Source organism: Miniopterus schreibersii (genome assembly GCF_964146895.1).
Source record: "Miniopterus schreibersii genome assembly, chromosome: 6".
Taxonomy (NCBI): Eukaryota; Metazoa; Chordata; class Mammalia; order Chiroptera; family Miniopteridae; genus Miniopterus; species Miniopterus schreibersii.
In genome coordinates, this window is record NC_138107.1 from 53166071 (window position 1) to 53192455 (window position 26385).

General features: G+C 33.8%; 1 protein-coding gene across 8 annotated transcripts in view; it reads right to left on the bottom strand.

Annotated features, from left to right (window-relative positions):
* ATG5 (autophagy related 5) overlaps positions 1–26385 on the bottom strand; it is a 97552-nt gene that overhangs the window by 13586 nt on the left and 57581 nt on the right. For all 8 annotated transcript variants that reach the window (XM_081139697.1, XM_081139692.1, XM_081139695.1 and 5 more), the window contains one exon: positions 2507–2624. In XM_081139697.1, the coding sequence (XP_080995823.1) occupies positions 2507–2624 (118 nt within the window). The remainder of the gene's footprint in view (positions 1–2506; positions 2625–26385) is intronic.

Here is a 26385-nt window from a genome sequence, read left to right on the forward strand (position 1 = left end):
GTTTGCAGTGGGGGTAGGTAGGAGGCCCATGTCCCATCTCTGTTAGCAATAAAAATGATTAATCTCTTAATTATACTTCAAATGGAAAAACTAGTCTATATTCTCAAATCTTCAAGAAAGTAGCAAAACAGACATGAAATAGTTTTTGTTTGTTTTTTAAAAATAAACTCTTACAGCATGGAACACACAAACTGGAACAGTAAGTATTCCTAAATCAATACCAGTTACTGAGAATAGCCCAGTCAAAATTTCTGTAACTTGACTTCAAAAATTAAAAAAGCCTATTTAATTACCCCTGTAAGAATATACAGAAAAATGGCAATACTGGTTATCTTTGCAGAGGGGAACTGGGTTAGGAATTGGCGAATAAAAGTTGTAAAAGAACTTTTCTCTAAATTCCTGTAAATACATTTTGATTTTAGAATATATAAATGTATTATTATCTATTAGATAATTTTTAAATTACTAACTGAATACAATACATAAAAATCTTCATCAAACTTAAATACTTTACTCTTCTAAAGAAAAAAAACACAAGACCCATAATAGGAGAAAATTGTAAATCATGTCTGATATACATCCAGAATATATAAATAACTATCAAAACTCACTAATAAGAAGACAAATAATCTATAAAAATTTGAGAAAAGCATTTGAATATATCCAGGAATAATAATAAGCACATGAAAACACACTCAACATCATTAATCATTAGGAAAATAAAAACTAAAACCACCATGAGATACCACTACACAAGCACTAGGATGGCTGTAATAACACAAAAAGTATATGTTTGTGAGAATGTGAAGAAACTGGAACCTGCATATATTGCTGGCAGGACTGTAAAATGGGCAGCCACTTTGGGAAAGTTTAGCAGTTCTTAAAAAGTGTAACACAAACTACCATACTACCCAACCATTCCACTCCTAGGGATCTATCTACCCAAGAAAAATGAAAACATAGGTCCACACAGTGATCTATGTATGTTCATAGGAGCATTATTCATAAAAGTGAAAAGGTGGAAACAATCCAAGTGCCTATCAATTGGTGAATGAATAAAATATAATATATATACCCAATGGACTACTATTCAGCAATAAAAAGAAACTACTGAATATGCTACAAATTGGATGAAACCAAAAACATTATGCTAAGTGAAAAAAACAAGTTTCCATTTTGTATGACTCCATTTATGTGAAATATCCAAAACAGGCAAACTGCAGACAACAAGCAGACGAATAGTTGTCTACAATTGGCAGTGGGAGCACAGATTAGCTGCAAACAAGCACAATGGAACTATTGATGTGATAGGAATGTTCTGAAACTAGACTGCAGTGATGACTACTCAATAAATTTATTAAAAATAATTAAACTCCCAGGAAATTATTTAATTGAAACTCTTACTGAAAACTAAAATTACACAGCAACAAAACAGATTAAGATTTGAAGATAGTATTATAATCAACTTAATGTTAATTATGCTATGACTTAATGATCATAAATAATGTTTCAGGTTAATGACACAAAGAAAAAATTCAGTAACTGTAATTTTGAGTAAACAACACCAGCATTAGAAATATGAGAACATGTAAGGCACCATCAAAAACCTTGACTATGTGGTCTAGTAGAGTACAATGACAGCAAGACCTAATAATGTATTTATAAACTCTTAAACCAATAAAGTCTGTTCAATTTCAATAATTCTGAATAGTGGTCAATGATATATATTTTTTAAAATATATCTTTACTGATTTCAGAGAGAGGAAAGAAGAGGGAGATAAAGAGAGATAGAAACATCAATGATGAGAGAGTCATTGATCGGCCGCCCCCTGCATGCCCCCGACTGGGGATCGAGCCCACAACCCGGGCATGTGCCCTGACCGGGAATTGAACCCCAATCACCTGGATCCTAGGTGGATGCTCAACCGCTGAGCAACATCCGGCCAGGCGATTTTTTTTTAAAATCAATCTTTCCTGGTACTGGTTCTGTTGGTATTTTAGATGCCCCTTCCCCCCGCCAAACTGAACCTTTGTGTGACTTAGAAGTGCTAGATACACACAGGAATGCCAGGAAAGGCAAGCATATTTGATTAAGAAAAACAAAGGTAAGATATTTTATTTTACTACCTCTTATTCCTTTAGAATGAAGAAACACAGTGGATGATTAAAAACAGTATTTACCACAATATTTACCAGAACTGAATTTACAAATGAGAGAGAACCAGGACACCAAATATGTGATAAGAGGATAATTTAAGAACAGTGTATTTTATTTTGCCAAAGAAGAGTCAATTCCTTATTTTGTTAGTGTCAATAATTTATAAAATAATAAAGTAAATATTAAGTGCTTTGGTTTCAAAAGGTTCTTCCCTACAAGGTAATGAAAATATCTTCCTGAAGTAACTAGTAAAAGTTATTAGATACCTTTGGATATAAATGCAAACGCTTACATTACCTCAGTAACAAAGAAATGAAAGAAATGTTTTACTGTTGCTAATTATATTACCTTCAGGAGCAATTGCAGAAGGACAAACTTCTTTGAGGAGATCTCCTAATGTGTGCAACTGTCCATCTGTAGCCACAGGACGAAAAAGCTTCTGAATGAAAGGTCGTTCAGTTGTCGTCTATTTGAAAAATGAAGAAAGAATTCAAACAATTAAGTCTCTGTTGCTACAAATTACAAGTTAATAGATCAGAAATGTAAAGCTGGCATTAGATACCTTTGGATATAGTACAATCAGAAGCCATACATCACAAATGTGGTATTATTGTCCAGAATGCTTAACATAAAGTCAAGTAAACCTAGTAATGAGAAAACAATCAGACAAACCCAGGATGTGCAACACTCTAAAAACTGGCCTGGACTCTTCAAAAAAGTTTTCAAAGGCAATAAAAAATAAAACAAAACAATACAAAAACATTAAAAGAGCTTGACAAGATATAACAATTAAATACAAAAAATAAACCTTGACTGAATACTGGATTGGAGAAGAACATTTTAAAAATCAGCTATAAAAGACATTTTTGAAATAACTTGGGAAATGAGGAATAAGCATTAGATAATTTTATTGAATTAATGTCAAATTTCTTAGGTGTGATAATGGGGAGGGAAGGGAAGAGAAGGGGAAGGAAATGTAGAAAAATGTTCACTACTGGTGAGTCCAGGTGAAGGGTATATATATGGTCTTAGCTGTTCTATTATTTTAACTTCCCTCTATGTTTAAAAGTTTTCAAAATAGCAGATACAACATTTCTACTGACAAGTGTTTATTAGCACTATGTCATAACTTATTGCTAATAATTTCAATGCTTTATCCACTTTTAAAATTAAGTTTCATTTTCCTAAACTACCTCTACAGGAGCATGTCAGTGATGATGGAAACCTCATCACGACACAGAATGCAGAAGCTCTACAATCAGCCAGTCTACGAAGAGAAGTATTGTTTATGAGCTCTGTGATCTTGCATCCAGTTTCTTAGAAAACTTGGGAAATTCTCTATTTCTTAAGTTTGTTGTGGGAATAATTAAAGAACTGTGCTGAGCACAGAGCAATGTTTTATATTTTATAAGAAAATCGACTCAATTATCTAGCCATTAAAGATAATTTTGCTTTGTTTTGTTTTCTTTTAGCACAGAAGTATACCTCAATTTCTTTGACATAACTGTTACAGATTTGGTTTTAAGTGCAGACACAGACTAAACTGTAAGAAAAAAGAGACATGGTGCAAGCATGTGAGCTACCTTTCCCAACTTTACATTGTGCATTCAGTGGGTATATAATGTTGAAAATAATAGTCCAATAATACATTGAGTGTTTGTGGCAAGTATGAAAGAAAATTTAGAAAACAAAAACCTTGATAATTAATATGCATCAAATATAATACAATTCACTGCAATATTTTAACTCCACTTCTTTAAAAGTATGATTGATATTCTTCAATTTAGGAAACTCATGCTTTTCACACAAGATGAAACTGAGAATAGTATTGTGCAAAATCAAGGATTAACTATGTGAAGATAATAAAGGTTAGGGGCCTTCAGAGAAGAAATAAATGAATAGGGGACTGAAGTAATAATTTAAAATAGCCACCACCCACTTAGGGCTTTCTATGATCCAAGCAATGAAGAGGCTTTTAAGACTTTTTAGCAAAGGAAGTGACATGATGAAAGAGGCTTTTTCTGAAGACTAATGGAAAGCAGCACTGTGTACAATGACTTGGTTAAGAGGTAACATCAGGATGACTGGTGAGAGGCTGTTTGAATAGAGCAAGCCTATGTGATGACAACTGGGACTGGGTAGGTGGAAAAGGAGGGGCAGAACTGTACCCCCAGTTTAAAAAAAAAAAAAAAAGCTAAAATGTATCATCCATAGTCTGATCTGAAAATAATCAGGTTTTAAGCAAAGTCAAAGAAATATTTTCAAGATTCAATCGCCCCCCTACTCAGTGACAAAACTGTGAAATGGTTTAGCTATAATAATGTAATATGTAATAACAATAACATTAAATTTACAATAAAACAATATGCCAAACAGAAAAGGCCAACTAGTCTTAGCTACATTATTAAAATGTAGAAATTCTCCATCCCCAGTCCTAGAAAAACAGCCTATAGTTTCTGTGTACTTCTTTTTCTATTCTCCCCCAAATCTGAGTGATTATAAAAAAAGGTATAAAAATCTTTATAATGAAGTTATTTACTTAAGGGGAGCAGGGAAGCCCCAGCACTATTAACATATTCTGAGTAAATTCTGTAGAATGGTAACCAAGAAAACTCCTATGAAAGTAAAGTGCTGTTTATCATATAACAAAAACATTATTTTTAAAAATGAAGATCCAGCCCTGGCACGTGTGTCTCAGTTGGTTGAGCACTGTTCCATGCACTGAAAGGTCGCCAGTTCAATTCTCAGTCAGGGCACATGACCAGGTTGCGGGTTTGGTCCTGTCGAGATGTGTGCGAAAGACAACCTATTGATGTTTCTCTCTCACATCGATGTTTCTCTCTTTCTCCCCACCCCCCAAAAATCAATAAAAACATATATTTTAAAAAATAAATAAAAGATGAAGAGTCAAATACCCCAATCAAAAATCTAATAAACATTTTGTTTAATACTGATTAATGTGCCTTTAAAAACTTATATATTCTTATCCTTAAAAATTTATTGTTAGAAAAGAGCAATTAAGTGTCTGAGTAAGTCACACCAAATATGGAAAATACTCAATTTCAGGAGTTACACTTAAAACAAAAGCCCTCCACAGACAGATCATACATTCGAGTATAGAAGTTCTGAAAGGCAATGGGAATGGAGGATAAATTCATACAAATTTCTTAACAAATCTCATTAAACCTAAATTGGAGCTAGCAGAGAAGACTAAATGATGTTAGGGAATATTTAAAAGCTATCTTCCTTTTGAATATAGCAAGAATTTTAGAAATACACAAAGAACATACATTCTTTAAACTTTGATTTAGGTAGGATACATGAAAGCAGACAATGCTAACATCCACTGTAATACAAATCTTAGTCTGACAGACAAGAAAGCCACTGTAACAGGAATATAGCCAATACTTACTTAATCTAGCCATTTATTTGTAAATATGCAAACTATTTCAGTGACTCCAAGAAACAGTATTACTCTCTCATGAGAAATAATATGACTTGGTAAAGTCATTTTTGAAACTGCCCCTGTTACATTTGGAATAAAAAACAGGTACTCCCGGCTGGCTGCTCCCTATCTCTCCCTTAGTCATGCACCCTCACCAATGAAATAACAACTTCTCCCTATATGCAAAAGTTATGTTGTTGATACTGGAAATATACTGAACCAAATTTGTAAAAAATATATTTACCAAATTTGGGGGAAAAATTTTTTTTTAAATTCTCACCCGAGGATATGTTTTTATTGATTTCAGAGAGAAGGGAAAGAAACAGTGATGTGAGAGAGAAACACTGATCAGCCGCCTCCCATACTCTTCCCGATCAGGGATTGAATCCACAACCTAGGTATGTGCCCTGACTGCGACTCGAACCCACAACGTTCTTGTGCCCAGGACAATGCTCCAACCAACTGAGCCACCCAGACAGGGGGAAATTTGTAAAAATGTTAGTTAAATATGTAGTGTTCAGTAACCCTACACTATAGCTAAAGAAGATGCCGCCAAGGGGTAAAAGATGAAGGGTACATAGATCTTTGTGTTATTTGTTACAACTGAATGCGCAGATTGTAAGTTAATTCATGCAATGCATTTAGAACAATGCCTAGCATGTAGTAAATGCTCAATAAGTGTTGTTGCTGTTCTTTTAAATGTGACTTGACACAAAAAATACTAATATGTATTATGTATTGAGTTGTAATATAAAATACGGTTTTAAGAAGATATACTCATCTTCTAGTCACATGTCACTACATAATATCAGTGTTAATTTTGTTTTCTTAGTCATATATATTGTATCAACACATAGTATGAATTAGAAATGTGGTTTTTGTTAAAAATGACAAAATACAGCTAGAAGGGTACGTATCTGGCTCTCTGACCAAGGAGTCAATGATCATAAAGAGAAGGAAGAATCACGTCAGATAGTAAAGGGAGACTCTATTCACTGAAACAAAGTGATTAAAAGTTATGAAAGATAAAAACATATATTAGAAAGAATACAACCTAAAAGATGCCCAGTAGATGCCTGATGATTCACTGGATTAAAAGGTGGGGGCAGGTTGTGTGTGTCTATGTGAGGCGGTGGTGGTGGTGGTACTGGTGCTGTCTCCTACTGACACGGCAGCAGGCAAAACCTGATGATAAGGGGCCCAGTTTGTTAAAACAGCTTGCACAGAATCATCCTAGGTTCAGGAACTACAACCAATGACCTAATCACTATATACTGAATCCCTAATATCCTTTACTTCAGTGAGTCTTAGATGGGACTGAAGAAACAAATGTTGCATTGATACTTTATATATGCTGAATTTTTCCAGGTGTATCAACAAGTATTGATATCATCAGCTACTCTGTATGTATGCTTTGCTTTTTAAGTCCTCTGAAATAGTCAGGATGATTTACTACATTTATAAATAAAATTTACTTAATTCACAAGAGTTGCTTAAGTATATCAAAGGATTCACTTGTTAGATTTGTGGGTGTTTTTTAAAAAATCAGTATACTGAACTATAACTGGAATTATCAATGTCTATTAAACAATAAAGAATGTAATTAGGTTTATAAATTTATTTCATTACATAGGTGTACTATGTGTTGTAGAAGAATTAAATCTGGAAAAGGGATGAATTAAGAAATATCAATAAGTGAAAAGATTGCTCTCATTTTTATACAAAAATTACTATATTTATAACTAGTATAAATTGAATTGAAAGGCATTAGAAAAACCTGTATTTCACAATATACAAGTCTAACAAAGTGCAAATAGCTGTAAGTATGCTGTCTATGCACAAAAGCTACCTTCAACATTAAAGACACCAATTACGGGGGCTACGAAAATCAGTGTATTTTCACTTGACACAGTTTTAAAATAATGAACTAAATTTACTATATTTGAAAAACTTTACATAATAAGTAGTAAAAGCTTCATTAATACCAAAATGGTGACAATGATGAATACCAATAAAACCTTTCTTATAGATCCTTAGAGTTCAAGAAAACAAAACCACAGTACTTTTGAGAATCACGTAGTTGTTGATTAATAGTGGTGACAGGCATTACAAGAATATAAAAATAAATAAATTGCAATGAAGGATATTTTATTTATTTCCTGCCTATGCTAAAAAAAAAAAAAAATTTGAGATTTCTTATAACAGAAACTATTAATACATATATAGCTTGGATATAATTATCCCATCTCTCTTGTATGTGGAATAAAACAACCAGCCAACCAAGGTTGGGGAGGGATGGGTGAACCGTTTTTGTTTTTGTTTCAACAAACTGAAAAAAAAAAATTTAAGGACTAATCCTACTGCATCTGTAATATGAATTGGAATTGGGGACTCCCTTGGTTTGCTTGAGAAATAATGAGATATGAACTTGTATGGTGGCAAAGAAAATGGAGAGAATAGATATAAAGGATGTGGATAAGTGACATGACCTGAAAACAGATTTGTTCCACTGACTCATTCATTTGTTCATTCTTACTTTAACCTATCTTTTATTGTATCAAATACTTGTTAGAGGTACGCAGCAAAAAAAAAAAAAAAAAAAAAATGAGTAGAGTTTCTGCCCTCACAAAGCTCTCTGACCAACCCTTAGCACCTTAAAGATTAGTCCCACTCCCTAAGTGTTGACGGCTCCCATCCAGAACCACATCCTTTCAAGCTCTTTCTGCTTCCTAGCCTGTTCTCAAACCTCCCAGTTTCTGATCACATCTTACTTTCTTGACTATGGTTCCAGCCCACTCCCTTGGCAGCACTCCAGCTCTCATCTCTGGCTTCACTTCTTAGATTCACTTCCTACTTCCTATTTTGGGTTACGGCTGATTTCATATGCTTTGGGTAAATTCTTGCCTAGTCCAGCCAAGCCCCGTGGTCTTTGCAACTAGGCAGAATCCTTATGGCTGCCTCCTGTCCTCCAAACAGCCCCAGATCCAGGCACTCAGAGTCTAGCCATTAAAAAACAACAACAAAAGAATTACCCCAATAGCAGTACCCTGGTTTAGGGCCTCTGAGTAATGACCAGAGAGGGCAGGGGTAAATTATGTCATAAATCTTCATTCATTAAATATTTATTGAGTACTTTCTAGGGTATCACTCTGCTAGGGGATACAAAGATGAATAAAGCACACATAAATAATTGCAATACAGTGTTCAGTGAAAACAAAAATATGTACAAAGCACTAAGAGAGGAAATTTAAAAGCCCAAGCACAAAATTTAATTCTGGACTTTTTGGCAGCTAGAGCAAAAATAAAACCCCCAAATCATAACTGGTTACATAATTTCATTTCCTAAGAGTAGAAGATGTACCAGTAGGTACAAAGTAAAATATGCTAAGTGTAGTAGAATGTAATGTATTAAAACAGCAGGAAGTTTCAAAAGAGAGTGAAAACAAAGGAAGGAATATAGAAGATCTTTAAGGTTCCAACTTGCAACAGACAATATTTTTTAAAACAGAGAAAGAGATAAGGCCTTTCAGGCACAGTTCAGCACCAACTCTTCCCTTTCATAAGTCCCCTCTCCACTAAAGTATTCAGAGGGCAGCTGGAACACAATGGTAACTGTGAGAAATTAGTGGATGAGGAAAGGTAAGCGGGCTAAGAGTTTAGCATAGAGACCCTGTCATGTCAAATGCGGTAGGATTAGGAAAGGCTTGGTTGGAATCCCAACTCACAACACAACTGACCGTGTATCTACGGCAAATTACATCAACCTCTGGGAGTCAGTTTCTGAACTGAAAAATGGGAATATATATCTCTTTAAATGACTGCTGTGATAAATATGATGAGAACCATAAAACACCTTATGCAACAGGTGCTTAACAATGATTAGTTTTTTTCATTCCTCCTTTTTAAACCACGATTAAGTGCGGAACCAAAGAAAGGCAACACTATTTATTTAGTCTTTACAGAACCACTAACAAAGAGAATGAAAAATAATTGGTACTTGACCATCAGTTCCCTTTGAAGTCTTGTTAATTAGAATAAATATGTGGCATAAATAAAAACAGGGGTTTACACAGGATATGCTCCCAGACTTTACGAACAATGACACATGATATGTGCTTCAAACTGTCACATGCATATTTGGCCTAAGTTATATTCATGCATGTCAAATTTTGCATCACATGCTTTTTAAAAGAAGCCTCATATTAAAATTAGCTTAAGAATATACACAATTACAATACCCCATTAAGTAAAAAAATCAGACCATTTTCAAATGAATGCTTTTAGACCTTTACAGTAAACAGCCCTTTTGGTGGTGGGAAGTGGGAACAGGGGAGCAGGGTGGGGAGTCTGCGCCACTTGATCAGACGACTTTTACCCTCTACGTGGGGGAAACAGGAGGCTTGAAAATAAGCACTTTCTGTAGTTATGCTACCAGAGTCTGAAGTCCACTTTTAATATTCCCGACAACTCTAAAAAATAATAATTAACATTTGAAAAGCTGTCATTATTATAGTCAGGGACACTTAATCCTCAAAGCAGCAGTGTTTTAATTAAGACTATGATTAAATGAAAGCACCATCAGAATTATAGCCACACATCTGGTTTGAAGTTTATGTTTTGTCTTATTTAAATTGTTATATTTATTATAATTCTGTCTAGACAATGCCAAATATATTTTATCACACAAAGAGTTAAGGAAAATTTTCTTCAAATACAAGCAACAGTTTGTGTCTTCTCCATATCCTTTCATTGAATATGTGTTACAGAGAAACACCGTTTTCCTTTTGGTCAAAACTGAGATCAATTTGGTGCTGCTTATAAGGCAAATTATAAAACAAGCAATACTGCTTAAATTTTTTTTTATATGAAATCATTAGTAAAGTGGCCAAAGGAGAAGCTTCTTATAAAAAGTGCTAGACTGATGTTTTTAGTAATAATTATCTAACTTCTTTTAAGGTTTCTCAAAAAAGATTTCAAAATCATACCAAGGGAGTTAGTTTAAACTTCATTATCTATAAGAGCTTTAAAATATCTTTGCTAATTTTTCCAAAGCCACACTGAAAAGGTAGGCTAATACAAGAGTAATGTAATGAATAAACTGTTTTCTACTGAAGACTCAAAGGACACTTTTATGTATGGACAACTTCTATCTTTATAGTATATGTATATAAAATAATTAAGCAATACTTTTAAAATGTAGAAATAAATCAAAGTAACAAGAAGAAACATCTGAGTAAAAGGTTTCGATGACCTCAGAATTGAAATTCTGTTCTCTTGATGCCCAGTCAAGTGTCTTATCCACTAGAAAAGTGTTTCTAAACCTGGGTTAGGGTCTAGAAAGCTCTACAAACATCTCCAGCCCTCTGATCATGGTCTGTAGGTTTTACAATGAATGCTAAATACAGTGTATAATATGGGAATGTTGATAATTGTTTCTGACACAAATAACTGGCCTTGGGTTTGGCAGTGGTTTCTTAGATATGACAACCCAAAAACAGAAGCAGAAGCAACAACAACAAAAAACTGAACTTCATAAAAACTAAAAATCTCTGTACTTCAAAGGACACACTCAAGAAAAGCAGAAAATCCACAGTTTGGGAGAAAATATTTGCAAATCATATATCTGATAAGGGATTACTGTCCAGAATATATAAAGAACTCTTACAATGCAACAATAAAGAGACAACACAATTAAAAAATGAGCAGAGGATTTAAAGATATTTCTCCTAAGATAATATAAAAATGACCAGTAAGCACATGAAAAGATGTTTAATTAGTAATTAGGAAAGTACAAATCAAAACCAAAATGATAAAAAATAATGAGTATTGGCAACAATGTGGACAAACTGGAACCCTCAAACATTGCTGGTGAGAATGTAAAATGGTGCAGAGGCTTTGGAAAATAGTCTGGCAGGACCTCAAAAGATTAAACAAAGAATTACCACAGTAATTCTTTTTTAGAATAGCCCAGTAATTCCACTCCTAAGTATCTACCCAAGAGAATTGAAAATATATGTCCACACAAAAATCTGTATATTAATGTCCATAGCAGCATTATTCATAATAGCCAAAAGGTGGAAACAATCCAAACATTCATCAATTGGTAAATGGAAATATGATGTCTCCATACAATGGAATATTACTTGGCCATAAAAATGAACGTATTGAAATATGCTACGACACTGATGAAACACAGAACTGTAATGCAAATTAAAGAAGCTAGACATAAAAGGCCATATATTATAAGATTCCCTTTACACAAAATGCTCAGAATAGGCAAATCCATAGACAGAAAGTAGACTAGTGGTTTGCCATGGGCTGGAGGGAAGGGGAAATGGGGAGTGACAGATAATGGGGCATGGGGTTTCTTTTTGGGATGACAAAATGTCCTGGAATTACAGCAGGTCCTTGAATAATGTCACTTTGTTATAACATTGATGGGATAGTGGAGGAACTTAATTTTTCTTTATATCATTAGTCTCTGGTAAAACTGATTTCATTATACATTGTTTCCCTTAAAGTCGGAGAACCTATCAAATACATTAAATGAGGAACTATCACTATGTAGTAGTGATAGTTGCACCAACTCTGTGAATATTCTGAAAACAAAAAAAAATCAATAGAGTATACTTCAAGAGGGTGAACTTTATGGTATCAAACTTACACCTCAATAAAGCTGTTATTGAAAAGTAAATGTAAGTAAAAGTCCTCATGTGGGTGGTAGGGGGAGCACTTGATAGCCCAGGTTCATTATAGTTTGATTTTTAACTATTTATCATACATGTTTGTTTAATAAGTTTTTAAAAAAACAATATATTTTGCCCAGCTGGGCGTGTGTCAGTGGTTAAGCGTCGACCTAGGATCCAGGCGATCCGGGTTCGATTCCTGGTCAGGGCACATGCCCAGGTTGGGGCTCGATCCCCAGTCAGGGCGTGCAGGAGACAGCCGCTCAATGACTCTCTCATCATTGATGTTTCTATTTCTCTCTCTCCCTCTCCTTTCCTCTCTCTGAAATCAATAAAGACATATTAAAAAATAAATAAATAAATAAAATAAATAAAAAACAATATATATTTTTAAAAACCTGTAATGTTTTAAAAATTTTTTGAAGGTCAGGAGCTCCCAAACAATAAGGATCAGAGAAATATTCCTGTCCTCATCAATTCAAATAGTTACAGGTTTTTCTTTAAGATGTATATAGATAGCATCATGGCAATTTAAAAGTTGTCTATGGGAATTTAAATAACTTTGCCTTAACTGTCCAGCGAAACACATTTAAAATTCATGTTCTGACACTTAAAATGAAGCCAAAAAGTTGTAAAGTTACAAAATGCTAGTTTAAAGGGGGAAGGTTTACTAAAATACATTCAGAATTTAATAATAATAAGTAATCTCTCTTACCAAATACAGTGTCTGGATCATAAAAAAAAAAAAAAAAAAAAGTATTGATAAAGTGCTGCCCAAATTGTGGGCTCATTATGTCTACTGTTTCTGAGCTTTCCCAGAACCCTCTCTACCAGTCAGGATAGCAAAGAAACTCATCGTCCTACTTCCTTCCTCACTAGCTTGGACGCTCTAATTCCCACCCACACTGCTGTGATCAAAATGGGCGAGGACAGACTCTGTAGTAAGAGGAAATATTCCTCTTGCAGATTCTCAAGTTAGAATCTGGAACGATATAGGAACAATATTATAAATGCAGTTAGGGTTTACAGTACTAATACCATAGTTCAATTTTATTAGTAATTACATGGCCTGTCCTAGGAATTTCATTATTATTTATAATACAAGTCCTTATCACCATAAAAAAATCAAATTTTTGGAACATAGTATATGAAGAGAAGGCTGTCTACAGAATTCAAAGCAGGCTAATGTTCCCAACAGCATTTTATTTCAAGATAATCTAACATCACCAATTCTGCAAGTCAAATTAGTTTCTTTTCCATAATGGAAGTCTTAAAATAGCATAAATATATTGTCACTTAGTACAATTAAGAGGTGAGTTTTAAATAGGGTATGAAGAGAATTGTATACATCAAAGATTAATTCTTGTGTAATTTAAGTGACAGTTTGTCCATCTGAGAAAAGGGAGACCATGGTGAGGGGCTGAACAAGAAGCATTCCGCTACAAAGAATTCCTTAGCAAAAGAGGATGCAGTGTGGCTGAAAGCTGTAATCACTGCACTTAAAGTCCTCTTAGGAACCAGGTCTTAAAAGATGATAAACTTGGTCCCATGAATAGTTATCAGCCAAACTACAAAATGAGTGCAAGAGTGTATTATTCCAATTTAAAAGACAGTGCTTTACTTAAGGAATTTTATTTACTGTTCCAAAAACAGCATCATTATTACCCAGAATTAATTACAATGAAAAGAAACCTTCCTTATTACACAGAATGATCACAATAATATTTAATGTGAACACTGTTAAAACATTCCAAAGTAATAAAACTATTCATTTCCATGTGCTATACAGCTTAGGAAGGCTTGGAAGTGCAAAGTTTTAAAAACTTTAACATGATAATGTGGTAGGGAGAAAAGCAAATTTGTTAGTTCTACTCCATTAAGGATTCCTCAAACAGCGTAGAAACCATAGTTCAAGTTACACTTTGATGTGTAGATCTTTTTGAAAGCTACTCTACCCTGTTTTATATGAAGCATCTGTAGCTAAAATGAACACCTAGTGAAGAGTACGGATGCTGCATTACATAAGCAGACGTCAGAACTGTCCCAAGCTGATTCTAAGTTACTTTAAACATGTACACACGCAGAGTCAGAAATTAGCTATGGCGTACTTCTTAGAAGTAACAGATAATTACCCTCATCATGATGAAAAGGATTTTAAATGTAAGCTAATAGAGGTATTTTTCCTTCAGCAAAGCTTTGCTTTTAAAAGTAAACTTCAAAACTTTAATTAAAATAGGAAGTGCTTTACTATGTAGTAAAGACGCTCTTCAGAATAGTGAGGCAGAGAAAAGGAAGGACCTGTCAAGGAGGAAAGGGGAGACAGAAGATGGAAAAAAAGGAGAAAAATAAAAAAGGGAAAGGAAGGAAAATAAAAGAGGGAAAGGAAGGAAGACTAAAAGGACAGAAGTGCCTACTGGAATATATTATTTCCTTCAAATTTTAAACACCAGCAGAAATTCTTTCTTTCACACGAAATAACCAATGTTCCTTTTATCTATGTTTTGAGAAATTTATACAAAATGTTAATAAGCACTACACTAGATTTCTGAGTCTTTAGCTTTGAAAACATGCTATTTCTTAAAATATGTTAATTTTCTACATTTCAAATGTAATTTCCATTTACAATGTTTTGAGGCCAGGTTTAATATGGTGTAAAACATGGTTAAATGAAGTTCGAGAATAAGTAACATACATTAGTTTGATTTCTCAAAGTTTTGTGTACATTAACTCAGCCATATATCTAATATACAAATCACTCATCAGTGAACTCAATAATTATTTGAAATCTTCAGCTTACTAATTCATTTAATCTCACAACTAGTACAATTTTAATTAAATTATGTTTTGTACATAAATGTGTCACACCACATGGATGCAGGCAGGTGACTTTCATGAGATCACACCCAAGGTAGACAGACAGTCTATTCAAATATGGTCTCCAAATGCAGGCCTGATTCTGTGCGAGTTAATTATGATCAGACTCATCATTCCATTGACAGAGACCTCTTTTTACCCCACCCCTCAGCAATACACTCAAACAGTGGCTCTTTGAACCAGCACTGACCCTCCTTTAAATTTATAGCCTTTTTTGAAGCAGACCTTTGAGAGATACATCCTGTCTAAGACAAGATATACAGTACTCTGTAAAATGCTCCCAAAGCATCAAAGTAAGCTAATACAATTCAATGTTTAAACTAGGCTATATTTCTTAACTAAGAATTAACATTTTAATATATCGCAATCTGCAAAAGAAGCAACTTGCCTAAAAATCTGAGGAGTTTCAAATATGTATATCAATATCTGTACCTATAAGTAATAGCAATATAGTTGATAATACACACATCAATATATCTGTACATACATAACTGTATTTACATAATCTCTTTAGTGCTTGTCTTAACATTATAAACAATCTGTATGGATCACAAAAACAAAAGTATTATATAACCCCCCACAAAACCTTAAAAATTAAAAACAAAACAAGTATGACCTAACAAGTAAGACATATACTTCATCAAAGAGCATGATACCAGAATATGAAATGTCAAACAAAATTTTCCAGGATCAGATCAGAAATAAAGAATAGGATATTGGTTTTTGTATTTAATTGCTTTTTCCTTCTAATAGTCCTAAATAATCATCCTATATATTACCTACTCGAAATTATTAGCAAGCAGTTATTTTAAAAGTATGAGTAATCAGATCAAAAGCAACTCTCATATTTACCCAAAAGAAGGAACCACTACTAAGAATCAAAGCCTAGTAATTCTGTTCTTTACAGACAGGTGCTGTGTGTTCTGGCATGTTATATGAAAATCATTTATGAGAAGAACAGAAAAAAAATCAGAAGGTAGTTTTCACTATTGGAATAGATAAATGATTAAGCAAATTTTCTTACACTATGAAAAATTGTCAACAGATTAAATGACCACCCTAAGGGGTACCATTTCTGGATGTTGGCATTCTCTGAGGTGAAAAGAAAAGGGAATTGAAAAAAAAAAAATGTGATTGTGACAGAAACCAATTTGGGTCTTAGAGATCTTTTTGAATAGTGGGTTGAAGGAATGAACATTCTTTGCATAAGAACTAAGTTTAGGCTGGCAACTGCCAAGACCTTATTAGGCCAGCAGTAAATCGGGAATCTAAAACCCATGTCAGAGAAAAACAGGAAAACTGTGAGTCAGGGAAAGATGGGAATACTGTGAGTCAATCATTAAGGCAGCAGCACACTCTGCCTGACTGTCCTAAGGTATAAGCTATCTCTGGCATATATTACCAGGGTTGACAATTCCTCCAAGAAACTCAGATATTTAAACTGTAATCTGAGGTTCCTTAATAAATAATAATAATAATAAACCAAGAAGCAAACTTAATTGAAAAATATTTTCTTAAAGGAGTTATATACTAAGATCTTATTTTGTGATACAAATACTATTGAGTACTTAGGTATGAAGAGCTGTTTTCATTTTAGTCAACGGTTAAAACTTTTTAAACCATCTCACATTTAACCTGCGCTTTTGTTAAATTTCAAACTGACCAACTGGAGTCTAACTCATTTTTACTATATCTGCTCATAGTCTCAAAGAGGTATTAAGAAGAGGTGAAATTATCAAAAGCAGAGAATGAGAAAGAAAATACATACCAATAACTGACAGTAAGGTTCATTTTTACATATGCTACAATACTGTAAAAACACACTAAACATCTTACTACAATCAAGAATTTCTCTGTGGCCCTAGCCGGTTTTGCTCAGTGGTTAGAGTGTCGGCTTGCGCAACGAAGGGTCCTGAGTTCGATTCCGGCCAAGGGCACGTTACCTTGGTTGCAGGCTCAATCCCCACCCCGGATGGGGTGCAAGTGGGAGGCAACCAATCGATGTGTCTCTCACATCGTTTCTCGCTCGCTCGCTCTCTCTCCCTTCCACTCTCTCTGAAAAGCAATGGAAAAAATATCCTCAGGTGAGGATATAAAAAAAAAAAAAAAAAAAAAGGCATTTCTTTGCGCAGGAAGCTACAAAATCATTTTTAATGAAATAAGACCATCTTATGATAATTCAGTTCTTTTAAAATTAGGAATTTAATACACTGGCGTTTAATATTACCCTATAGTACCACATGCTTACACATGGGGAGTAAAGTTCATTCTCCTTCTAAGTTTGAGAGTTCATATTTTAATGTGATAACTAAAAATTGCTTAATTGGCAATTAGAAAAAGAACATTCTGTAAATAAGAGAAAGAAAACCACATAATTTTAGCTATCTGTTTCAATCTTTTCACACTAAAGGCAGGATGTTATGTTTTTACTTTCTGTCCATGCATTAAAGGACTAAAGGCAGGAAGCAACCGAAAGGGCAGAATAATGAGGAGCCTGGTGTATGTAGAAGGTGGAAAAGTCCCAAATGGAAAGTTATGATACAAAGGGGTAAAAAATAAAAGTAATAAACTTAACAATATGTCAAAGAGCATAGTCATTCAGAGTGTGGGCTCTGGGGCCATACTGCTTGGGTTCAAATCCCAGCTCTTCCACTTACTAAGCTGAGAGACCCTGGGCAAGTTTCAACAACCAACCTTTATTTCAATTACCACATCTATAAAATGGGGACAGTGCTAGCACATATCACAGAGAACTACAGTGAGGATTAAATGAATGAATACATATAAAATATTTAAAATAGTATCTGACACATAGTAAAGTATTCAATAAATGATAAGTTGCTGTTGTTATCTGTCTATAATTACCAGCAATGTTTTTTATCCTGGAAATATTAAATGAAACAATGACCTAGCTTAGTGTAACAAATCAGTAATGAGAAAATAATGATTTTGTTTAATAATAACTTTAGTAGTTTGGGATAGTAATTTTTCATTATTTTCATTTTTCTAGCCAGCAATAAAATTAGGGAAAACATATATTATCTGTGTTATTTTGAAATTAATAAATAATGAAAAATTTTAAAAAGCTCTAATAAATATCATTTGCTCTCATCCAACACTTTAAAAACAGCAAATCATCTGCAGCAAAAAGTTCCCCTTCCTATACGCGACAATTGTTTTAAAATATACCTGCCAAATAAGCTGATAATTAATAGTTGCTTTCATTTTTCAAAAATCCACATAGAAAGCTATTTCAATCTAAAACCATGTCAGAGAGTAGTGGCTAGCTCATTTTTATTTAGCAAGAGCAATCAAAACTTGCTGTGTTGGGCTGCCCCCTACAGGTCTCAATTTACCAATTTCTTTTAAAGGGTGCATATATAGAGAATATCATCTGAGTTTTACATTAATATTAATACTAATGCAGACTATTATTCATTAGCTCATTAATCCATTCATTTGAGCAGAAAATAGTCTCTGAGAAACATCTATAAAGATACAAAAAGAAATGAGACAGTTCCAAGACTCCATAGGTTAATGCTTACAGAGAAACTACATAGATTTCAACAGATCCACGGTAAAATACTGCAAAACAGCTTAAGAAATATTTATATTATATTACAATGCTGTATACAGAAAAATAACTAGGCTGGAATTTCAAGGCCCAAGTTCTACTCCTATCTCTGCCACCAAATATCCAGCTGAACACTGGAATATGAGCTTTGTGCAAGTTCTTGTATCTAAAATTAGGTTGGATTAGATGATGCCCAAATACTTCCTGTGGTTCTAATATCCTATAATTACATTTGCCAAAATAAAAGATAGAAATGTTTTAAAACAAAGTTAAAAGAGAAATAAGAAATAACTTCTACATGGTATGAAGGGTTGGAGCACATATGAAGAAATCAAGAAACACTTCTTGGGGCAGGTGACATTTGAGATGAGTTTAGAAGCATTCTGGGAGTAGAGGCTATTCCTAGAAGGAATGAACGTTTTAAGAAAATGAAACATCAAGCATGTTTGGGGAACAACATATGATAGTATCTAGTTGCAGTCTAGCTGTGCTTTATGAAAATCAAATTAACAGGAACTAAAAGTGCAAATGACAAGAAGAAGATAAATACAAATGGTTCTGGTACAACGTACAATTCTAGGAAACGATCAAAAGTGATTCCAAGGTACTGAGTCTAGGAACTTGAAGGAAAGTGGTAACGAAATAGGGAACTGAAACAGAGAGAGTAGGTTATGTGAGTATTTGGTAGTGACAAGAAGCAGATTTTGGGGACCAAATAGAGCCTCACAGAGAAGAATAAGCTAAGACCATTTATACACCGATAAATGGGAGGAGCTATTTATTAGCTATGTTCCACTAGTCATGAAAATGAAAGCCTATAGGAGGCATGACAAGCATCATCGTTTCTGATAAAATAATTGACAGCAAAATTGTAATGATTTAAGTCATTAACAGCTAATAACAATACAACAAATAATTTGCATATTATTTACTATGTACCAGACACAACACTGTATTAAAAGAATTACATATAATCTTCATAACAACCACATAAAATATTACTATCCCTCTTTTACAGAGGTCCAGATGTGAGGTGAATGCCCCAAATCACACAGCTAGTTGGGATAAAAAAAACAAACTTCTCTATCTTAACCACTTGCTATATCAATGAATGTTATAGATTCAATTCTTCCAAATTTTTCAAATTTTCAATTTATCGGAGAAGCTAAGTGGAAGAAAATCCCAAATAATCAAGAATGTATGACTTTTACAAAAAGTAATCATATATCATTTATAATAATATTTATGTTCTTAAGCAATATATTGAGTTAAAATTTTTATATTTAGAAATAATTAGAAAGGACAGATTTCTCTTTTTTAAAAACTTAGAAAATTCCTTAGTGTTTATTCTCTTCCCCAAATTTCTATGAAATCCACCTATCTAAATTTGAAGATTAATAATTATTATAATTGGTGATGTCCTCAGTAACTGCAGTAAGGACCTCAAATATCCCTTTCTCCGTAACAGCAATGAGAACACTGTCAAAAATATGAACATATCTATGACAAATAAGAGACTGAATCAGTAATCTAAAAAACTGCCCACAAAGAAACACCTGGGACCAGATGCTTCATGGGTGAATTCTACCAATTATTTAAAGATTTAACATCAATAAAGGTGTTAAATCTCCACACACTCCCAAAATAGGAATAATAAGAAACTCAATCTTAAAAAGGACATCTATGAGAAATGTATAGGCCAACATCATACTCAATAGCAAAAGATAAGCTTTCCCCCATTAAATAAAAAAGACAACAATGTCTGCTTTTCCAAGTCTACCTTGACACTGTACCTAGGGGTTCTGGTCAGGAAAATGAGGCAAGAAAGAGAAATAAAAGGCATTTAAAAATGGAAAGGAAGATCATTGGAAAGAAAGAAGTAAAACTATCTGCAGACATAATCTATATAGAAAATTTTAAGGAACCAGCAAAACAAAATATTAGAGGTAATAAACAAGTTCAATGAGGCTGCAGGATACAAAATCAATATGCAAAAATATTATTTATATACACTAGCAATGAACAATTCAAGTATAATAAAACATCACTGAAACAAACTGAACACCTAAATAAATGGAAAGGAACCCTTGTGTTCATGGATTGAAAGACTTAATACTGTTTAAGAGCGATAACGCACAAATTGATCTATGCATTCAATACAATTCCTATCAAAATCTCAGTTGCCCTTTTTGCATAAACCAACAAGCTGATCCTAGAATACATATGGAAATGAAAAAAAAATCCAGAATTAGCCAAAATAATCTTGAAAAAGAGAACAAAGATGGAGGACTCATATTCTTGATTTCAAAATGTACTACAAGGCTATAGAATTCAAGACAGTGAGGTAATGGCATAGGGCAGACCATAAAATCAATGGAATAAGATTGAGAGTCCAGATATAAACCCATACATTTGCAGACAATTCATTTTCAACAGGAGTGTCAGGGCACTCCAATGAGAGAAAGAGTATTTTCAACAAACCATGCTGGGAGAACTGGAATACATACCCACATACAAAAGAATGAAGTTGGACCCCCTACTTTGCACCATATATGAAAGTTAACGCAAAATGAATCAAAGACCTAAACGAAAGAACTAAAACTTTAGAAGAAAACACAGGAGGAAATCTTTATCACCTTGTACTAGGCAATGGTTTCTTAAACATGATAACATAAAAGCATAAGCATGCAATGAAAAAATGAACAGGACTTCATCAAAATGGAAAACTTTTTGTGTTTCAAATGACACCACCAAAAAAGTAAAAAGCCCACAAAATCAAAGAAAATATTTGCAAAGCATATATTTCAAGTAAAGATTTCGTATGCAGAATATATTTCTTAAAAACCCTTACAACCCAGCAATGAAAAGACAACCCAATTTAAAAATGAGCGAAGGTTTTAAAGAGACATTTCTCCTAAAATATACAAATGGCCAGTAAGCACATGAAAAGATGTTCAACATTCTTAGTCATTAGGGAAATGCAAATCAAAATCACAATGAGATACCACTTCATATTCACTTAGGATGAGTACAATAAAAAAGATGGAGAAGTGTTGGCAGGGATATGGAGAAACTGAAACCCTTATACACTGTTGGTAGGAATGTAAAATGGTGTAGCCAATTTGGAAAAGCTTGGCAGTTCCTCAAAGGATTAAAAAGAGTTACCTGCCACATGAAAGAAAGCAGCCACAAAATGACATATGTTCAAAATGGCACATACAAAGAGAATGTAGATTAGAAGTTGCCAGGGGCGAGAGCGAGGAGGGAATGGGGGTGACTACTAATGGGGCTGGGGTTTCTTTTTAAGGTGATGAAAATATTCTGAAATTAGATAGCGGTAGTGGATATACATCTCTGTAAATACGTTAAAATTGTGTATTTTAAAGGGGTGAATTTTCTGATATATGAATTATATCTCAAAAAAATTAGAATATTTGAGTAAATTTCACACAAGTTTTTACACTAAAGGTTCTATGGCAATTCTTTGTTTTACTGTCAAGTATCTTTTAAAAATTTGCTTCAGAAATCTCTAAGCTAATACCTTACACTATGCCATTTTAGCTGTTTACTGCTACCTATAATAACTTCTCTTCAATTCCCGATCAGTACCTTGTGGCGCTGAAGGTGCTTAAGATTCCAGATCTACACTGTGGGAAATAATGTAATAGCTAAGACTATAAGAAAATTAAGATAGGCTTGTCTGATAAGTACATGTAACACTGTAACTGTTCTTGTACTATATGATTATTGTCAAGTTATGACCAAAAATTAATGACTGAAATACAAAATAAAGTGAAATTGTTTTTACTATCAAGTAAAATTAGAAGAGAGGTTAACTGCAATTCACACTAGGGAAAAGGGTAAGAAATCAACTCAAACCAAGCAGTGAAGAATTTTTTAAAATGTTAAGATAAAAACAACAAAAACAATGAAAAGCAAAATAAAACAACCCAGAGCCTAAGCATATTATAAGAACCTAACCTAACAAGGAGGGGCTTAAGCGGATTAATTTAGTTTGGATGTAATCATCATGTAAGAAATTCCCAGGGCTCTCCCCAGTCCATAATTTGATTGATTACCTAATTTTAAAAATTTACTAAGGTATAAAATTACATAAAATAAAATGAACACATTTTAAGTGTATAGTTCAAACTGTAACAAACTGTTACAGTTTTAAGACTATCACCCCAACAAGATACAGGGCATTTCCACCATTCCCCAAAGTTCCCTCTTGCCCCTTATTAGTTCATCCCCCCCCCACTTGGTCTTCCTTTCTGTCACTACAGACTCATTTTGTCTATTCTAGAACTTCAATAATAAAATTTTTTAAATAATTAAGATTCCAATTAATTTCAGAAAATAATTTGAGAGTTTGCATTGAAATACAGTACACAGAAGGAAATTTTTAAAATTAAAGCAAAATGAAACCAAATAAAAGAATGCTGGGCCTTATTTCTTTATTCCTTTAAAATGCAAATCACAATACTCCGAATGAAGTCTTCATTAATTGAACCAACCTACACCCACAGAGCATTAATCTCATATGCAATTGCTAAAATTTCAACATTCACCTTCTTGCAAAAAAGATACTCTTTTATACTATGCCCATGTGTATATGCCATTTTAAGACAGATTTGCACTCCAGTCCCTGTCCCACTGCTCACTAGCTGTGTGTCCTTTACCTTGTCATTAATTTTCATCTTATAAAAAATAATACTTGCCTTGCCGGTGTGGCTCAGTGGTTGATCCATGAACCAAGAGGTCATGGGCTTGATTCCCAGTCAGGGCACATGCCCCAGTTTCAGGCTCAATCCCCAGTAGGGGGCATGTTTCTCTCTCCCATTGATGTTTCTATCTCACTATCCCTTTTCTTTCCTCTCTTTCTAAAATCAATAAAAACATTTAAAAAAAATAATAAAATAAAAATAAAAAATACTTGTCCTGTCTATACAAGAATGTTATGAAAATCAAATGAGGTAATATGAAGGTATTTTACAAAATATAAAGTGCTATACAAATATAAGATGACTTTTTTTTATTATACACCCCACAGTGCTTTGTTCTACAACTTTACAGCAATAGTAGAGAATGGGAGTTATTGCCTAACAGAAAATTCAGCCCAGAATTCTACAGTAAAAATGTATGGTGTGACCATTACATAAAATTTAATATGAATGCAGAATGACCACCACTTTCATAGGTCATCAGGACTTCCTTAGTTTGTTCATATAGTTTGTGTATTTATTAAGCACCTATTACGTGTAAGGCACTGTGAGAAGCACAAAGATAGAAGCATAAAGATAGAAGTTAACTGCAGAAGATGTCTCCATAGATGTTAAATAAATGTTTAAAATACTCTGGGAAGAAATTAAATTAACTCCATAAATTGACCTCAGATTAATATCTATACGTAAAAGATGAAAATGAATGCTATGTCTTCAACTGGCAAGTTATTTATCATTTTATAATTGCTCACCTGGATCAGAAGTGAAGTTACTTTAAAAACTAAGCATCCATACTATACTTTTTATTTACACGAGATATAAATTCTATTTTTAAACACAGATGTCTCAACATATATCTGAGCATGCTATTCTACAGCTAGGGTGTCAGTTAAGAATTAGATACCTTTCCTCAAGGATTACTGTTATATAATTCTTTATACAAAAAACATTAACAACTATACATGGAAAGGATTCTGGGAGTATGGAAGCTTAATGCTTCCGCTTCTCCCCAACTACCAATTCTATCTCCCACCCAACACAGCAGCTCTCCTGAGCTAAAGCAGCTGCTGAAGTGAGCAGGCAGGCAGGACCTACATGGAGGGAGCTATAAACACCTGCAGATTTCATCTGAAAAAAACCTTAAAATCTGTAAGAACATAAAACAAAATGTGAATAATAAGAAAGATGTATCATGTTCTTATGTGATAAGATTTAATAACATAAGGTGAATTCTACCAAAATTAAAATAGAAATGTAATGTTTTTCCACTTATAATTCAATAGGACACCATGGTGTCCAATAAAATGGACTTCAATAAAATGGTTTAAAAAGTCAAATGGAAATATTAAGAATGAAGACTAAACATGAAGCCCAGCTGGAGTGGCTCAGCTGGCTGAGCATAGACCCATGCACCAAAGGTTGCTGGTTCAACCCCCAGAAGGGGAGCATATGGAGGCAACTGACCGATGTTTCTCTCTCAAGTCGATGCCTCTCTCTCTCTCTCTCTCTCTGTCTCTCTCTCGCCCCCCCCCCCTTCTCTCTCTAAGTGTGTCCTCGGGTGAGGATTAAATTAAAAACAAAAAAAAAAAGGATAAACATGAAAAGGATGAAAAAAGGGGGGGAATTTCCCCAGCACATATCAGAAGACTAAAATCACATAAAAACAATGCTGGCATAAGAATAAACACACAGTCCAGAAACAGATCCCAGTAGTCAAACTATTTTAATGTAAAGCAGAGGTGGCATTTTTATCCAATAGGAAAAGGACAGTTTATATCAGGAGTAATACACTATGGCCTGAAAGCCAAATTGTGCCCTTTGAGTGTTTTTGTAAATCAAGTTTTATTGGAACACAGCCATGCCCATCATCTGCAAATTGTCTATGGCTGCTTTCAAGCTCCAGAGTTATGAAGTTGCGACAGAGACCATCTGGCCTGCAAAGCTGAAAATATTTACTATCTGGCTCTTTAAAGAAAAAGTTTGCCAACCTTTAGTTTATATAATAAATGATCCTATTACAGCCAGCTATCACCTGGAAGAAAATAAAGCTGTACCCTTATATCTCACACAGTATTTAAAAATAAGTTCCAGATGGATTAAAGACACACACATACATATATATAAAATCAATCTTACAAGAAAAGCTAGGGAAGAAAACTATGTATAACCTGCAGCTATATGGGGAGAGGCCTTCTTAACAAAGAAAGAAATCCATATACAACGAAGAAAAAGATATAACTGGCTATACAAAAGTTAAAAACCTTTTTATATAAAGATACTATTAAAAAAATCAAGACAAGTCTTACAGTTGTGATTATTTTTATAAAGTGATTTACAGAAAAATGGTTAATATTCAGGGTTGGGCAAAAGTAGGTTTACAGTTGTGAGTACACAAAATACAGTTTAGTCTTGTATTATCATTAATTATTGTATTATTTATTTGTATTACAACTATAAACCTACTTTTCCCCGATCCTGTACATAAAAAATAATCTTTTAGCCCTAGCCGGTTTGGCTCAGAAGTTAGAGCATCGGCCCTTGGACTGAGGGGTCCTGGGTTCGATTCTGGTCAAGGGCATGTGCTCCAGCCCCAGGGGGGTATGTGTAGGAGGCAACCAATTGATGTCTCTCTCCCTCGCTCTCTCCCCCCCCCTTCCACTCTCTCTGAAAAGCAATGGAAAAAATATACTTAGTGAGGATTAAAAAAAATCTTTTATACAATAGTATCAATAAACCAAAAGAAAATATGAAACACGAGGCAGTTTACAGGAAAGCAAATCCACATGGCTAGCAAAGGTGAATGGATGTATAAACTTACTAAGTGTGAGAGAAATACTAACTAAAGTAACAATAAGATTGTCTCTGTATATGCCAGTTATAACACCTATTGCTGGTGGAGATATAAGGGGAGAAGCATACTTTCC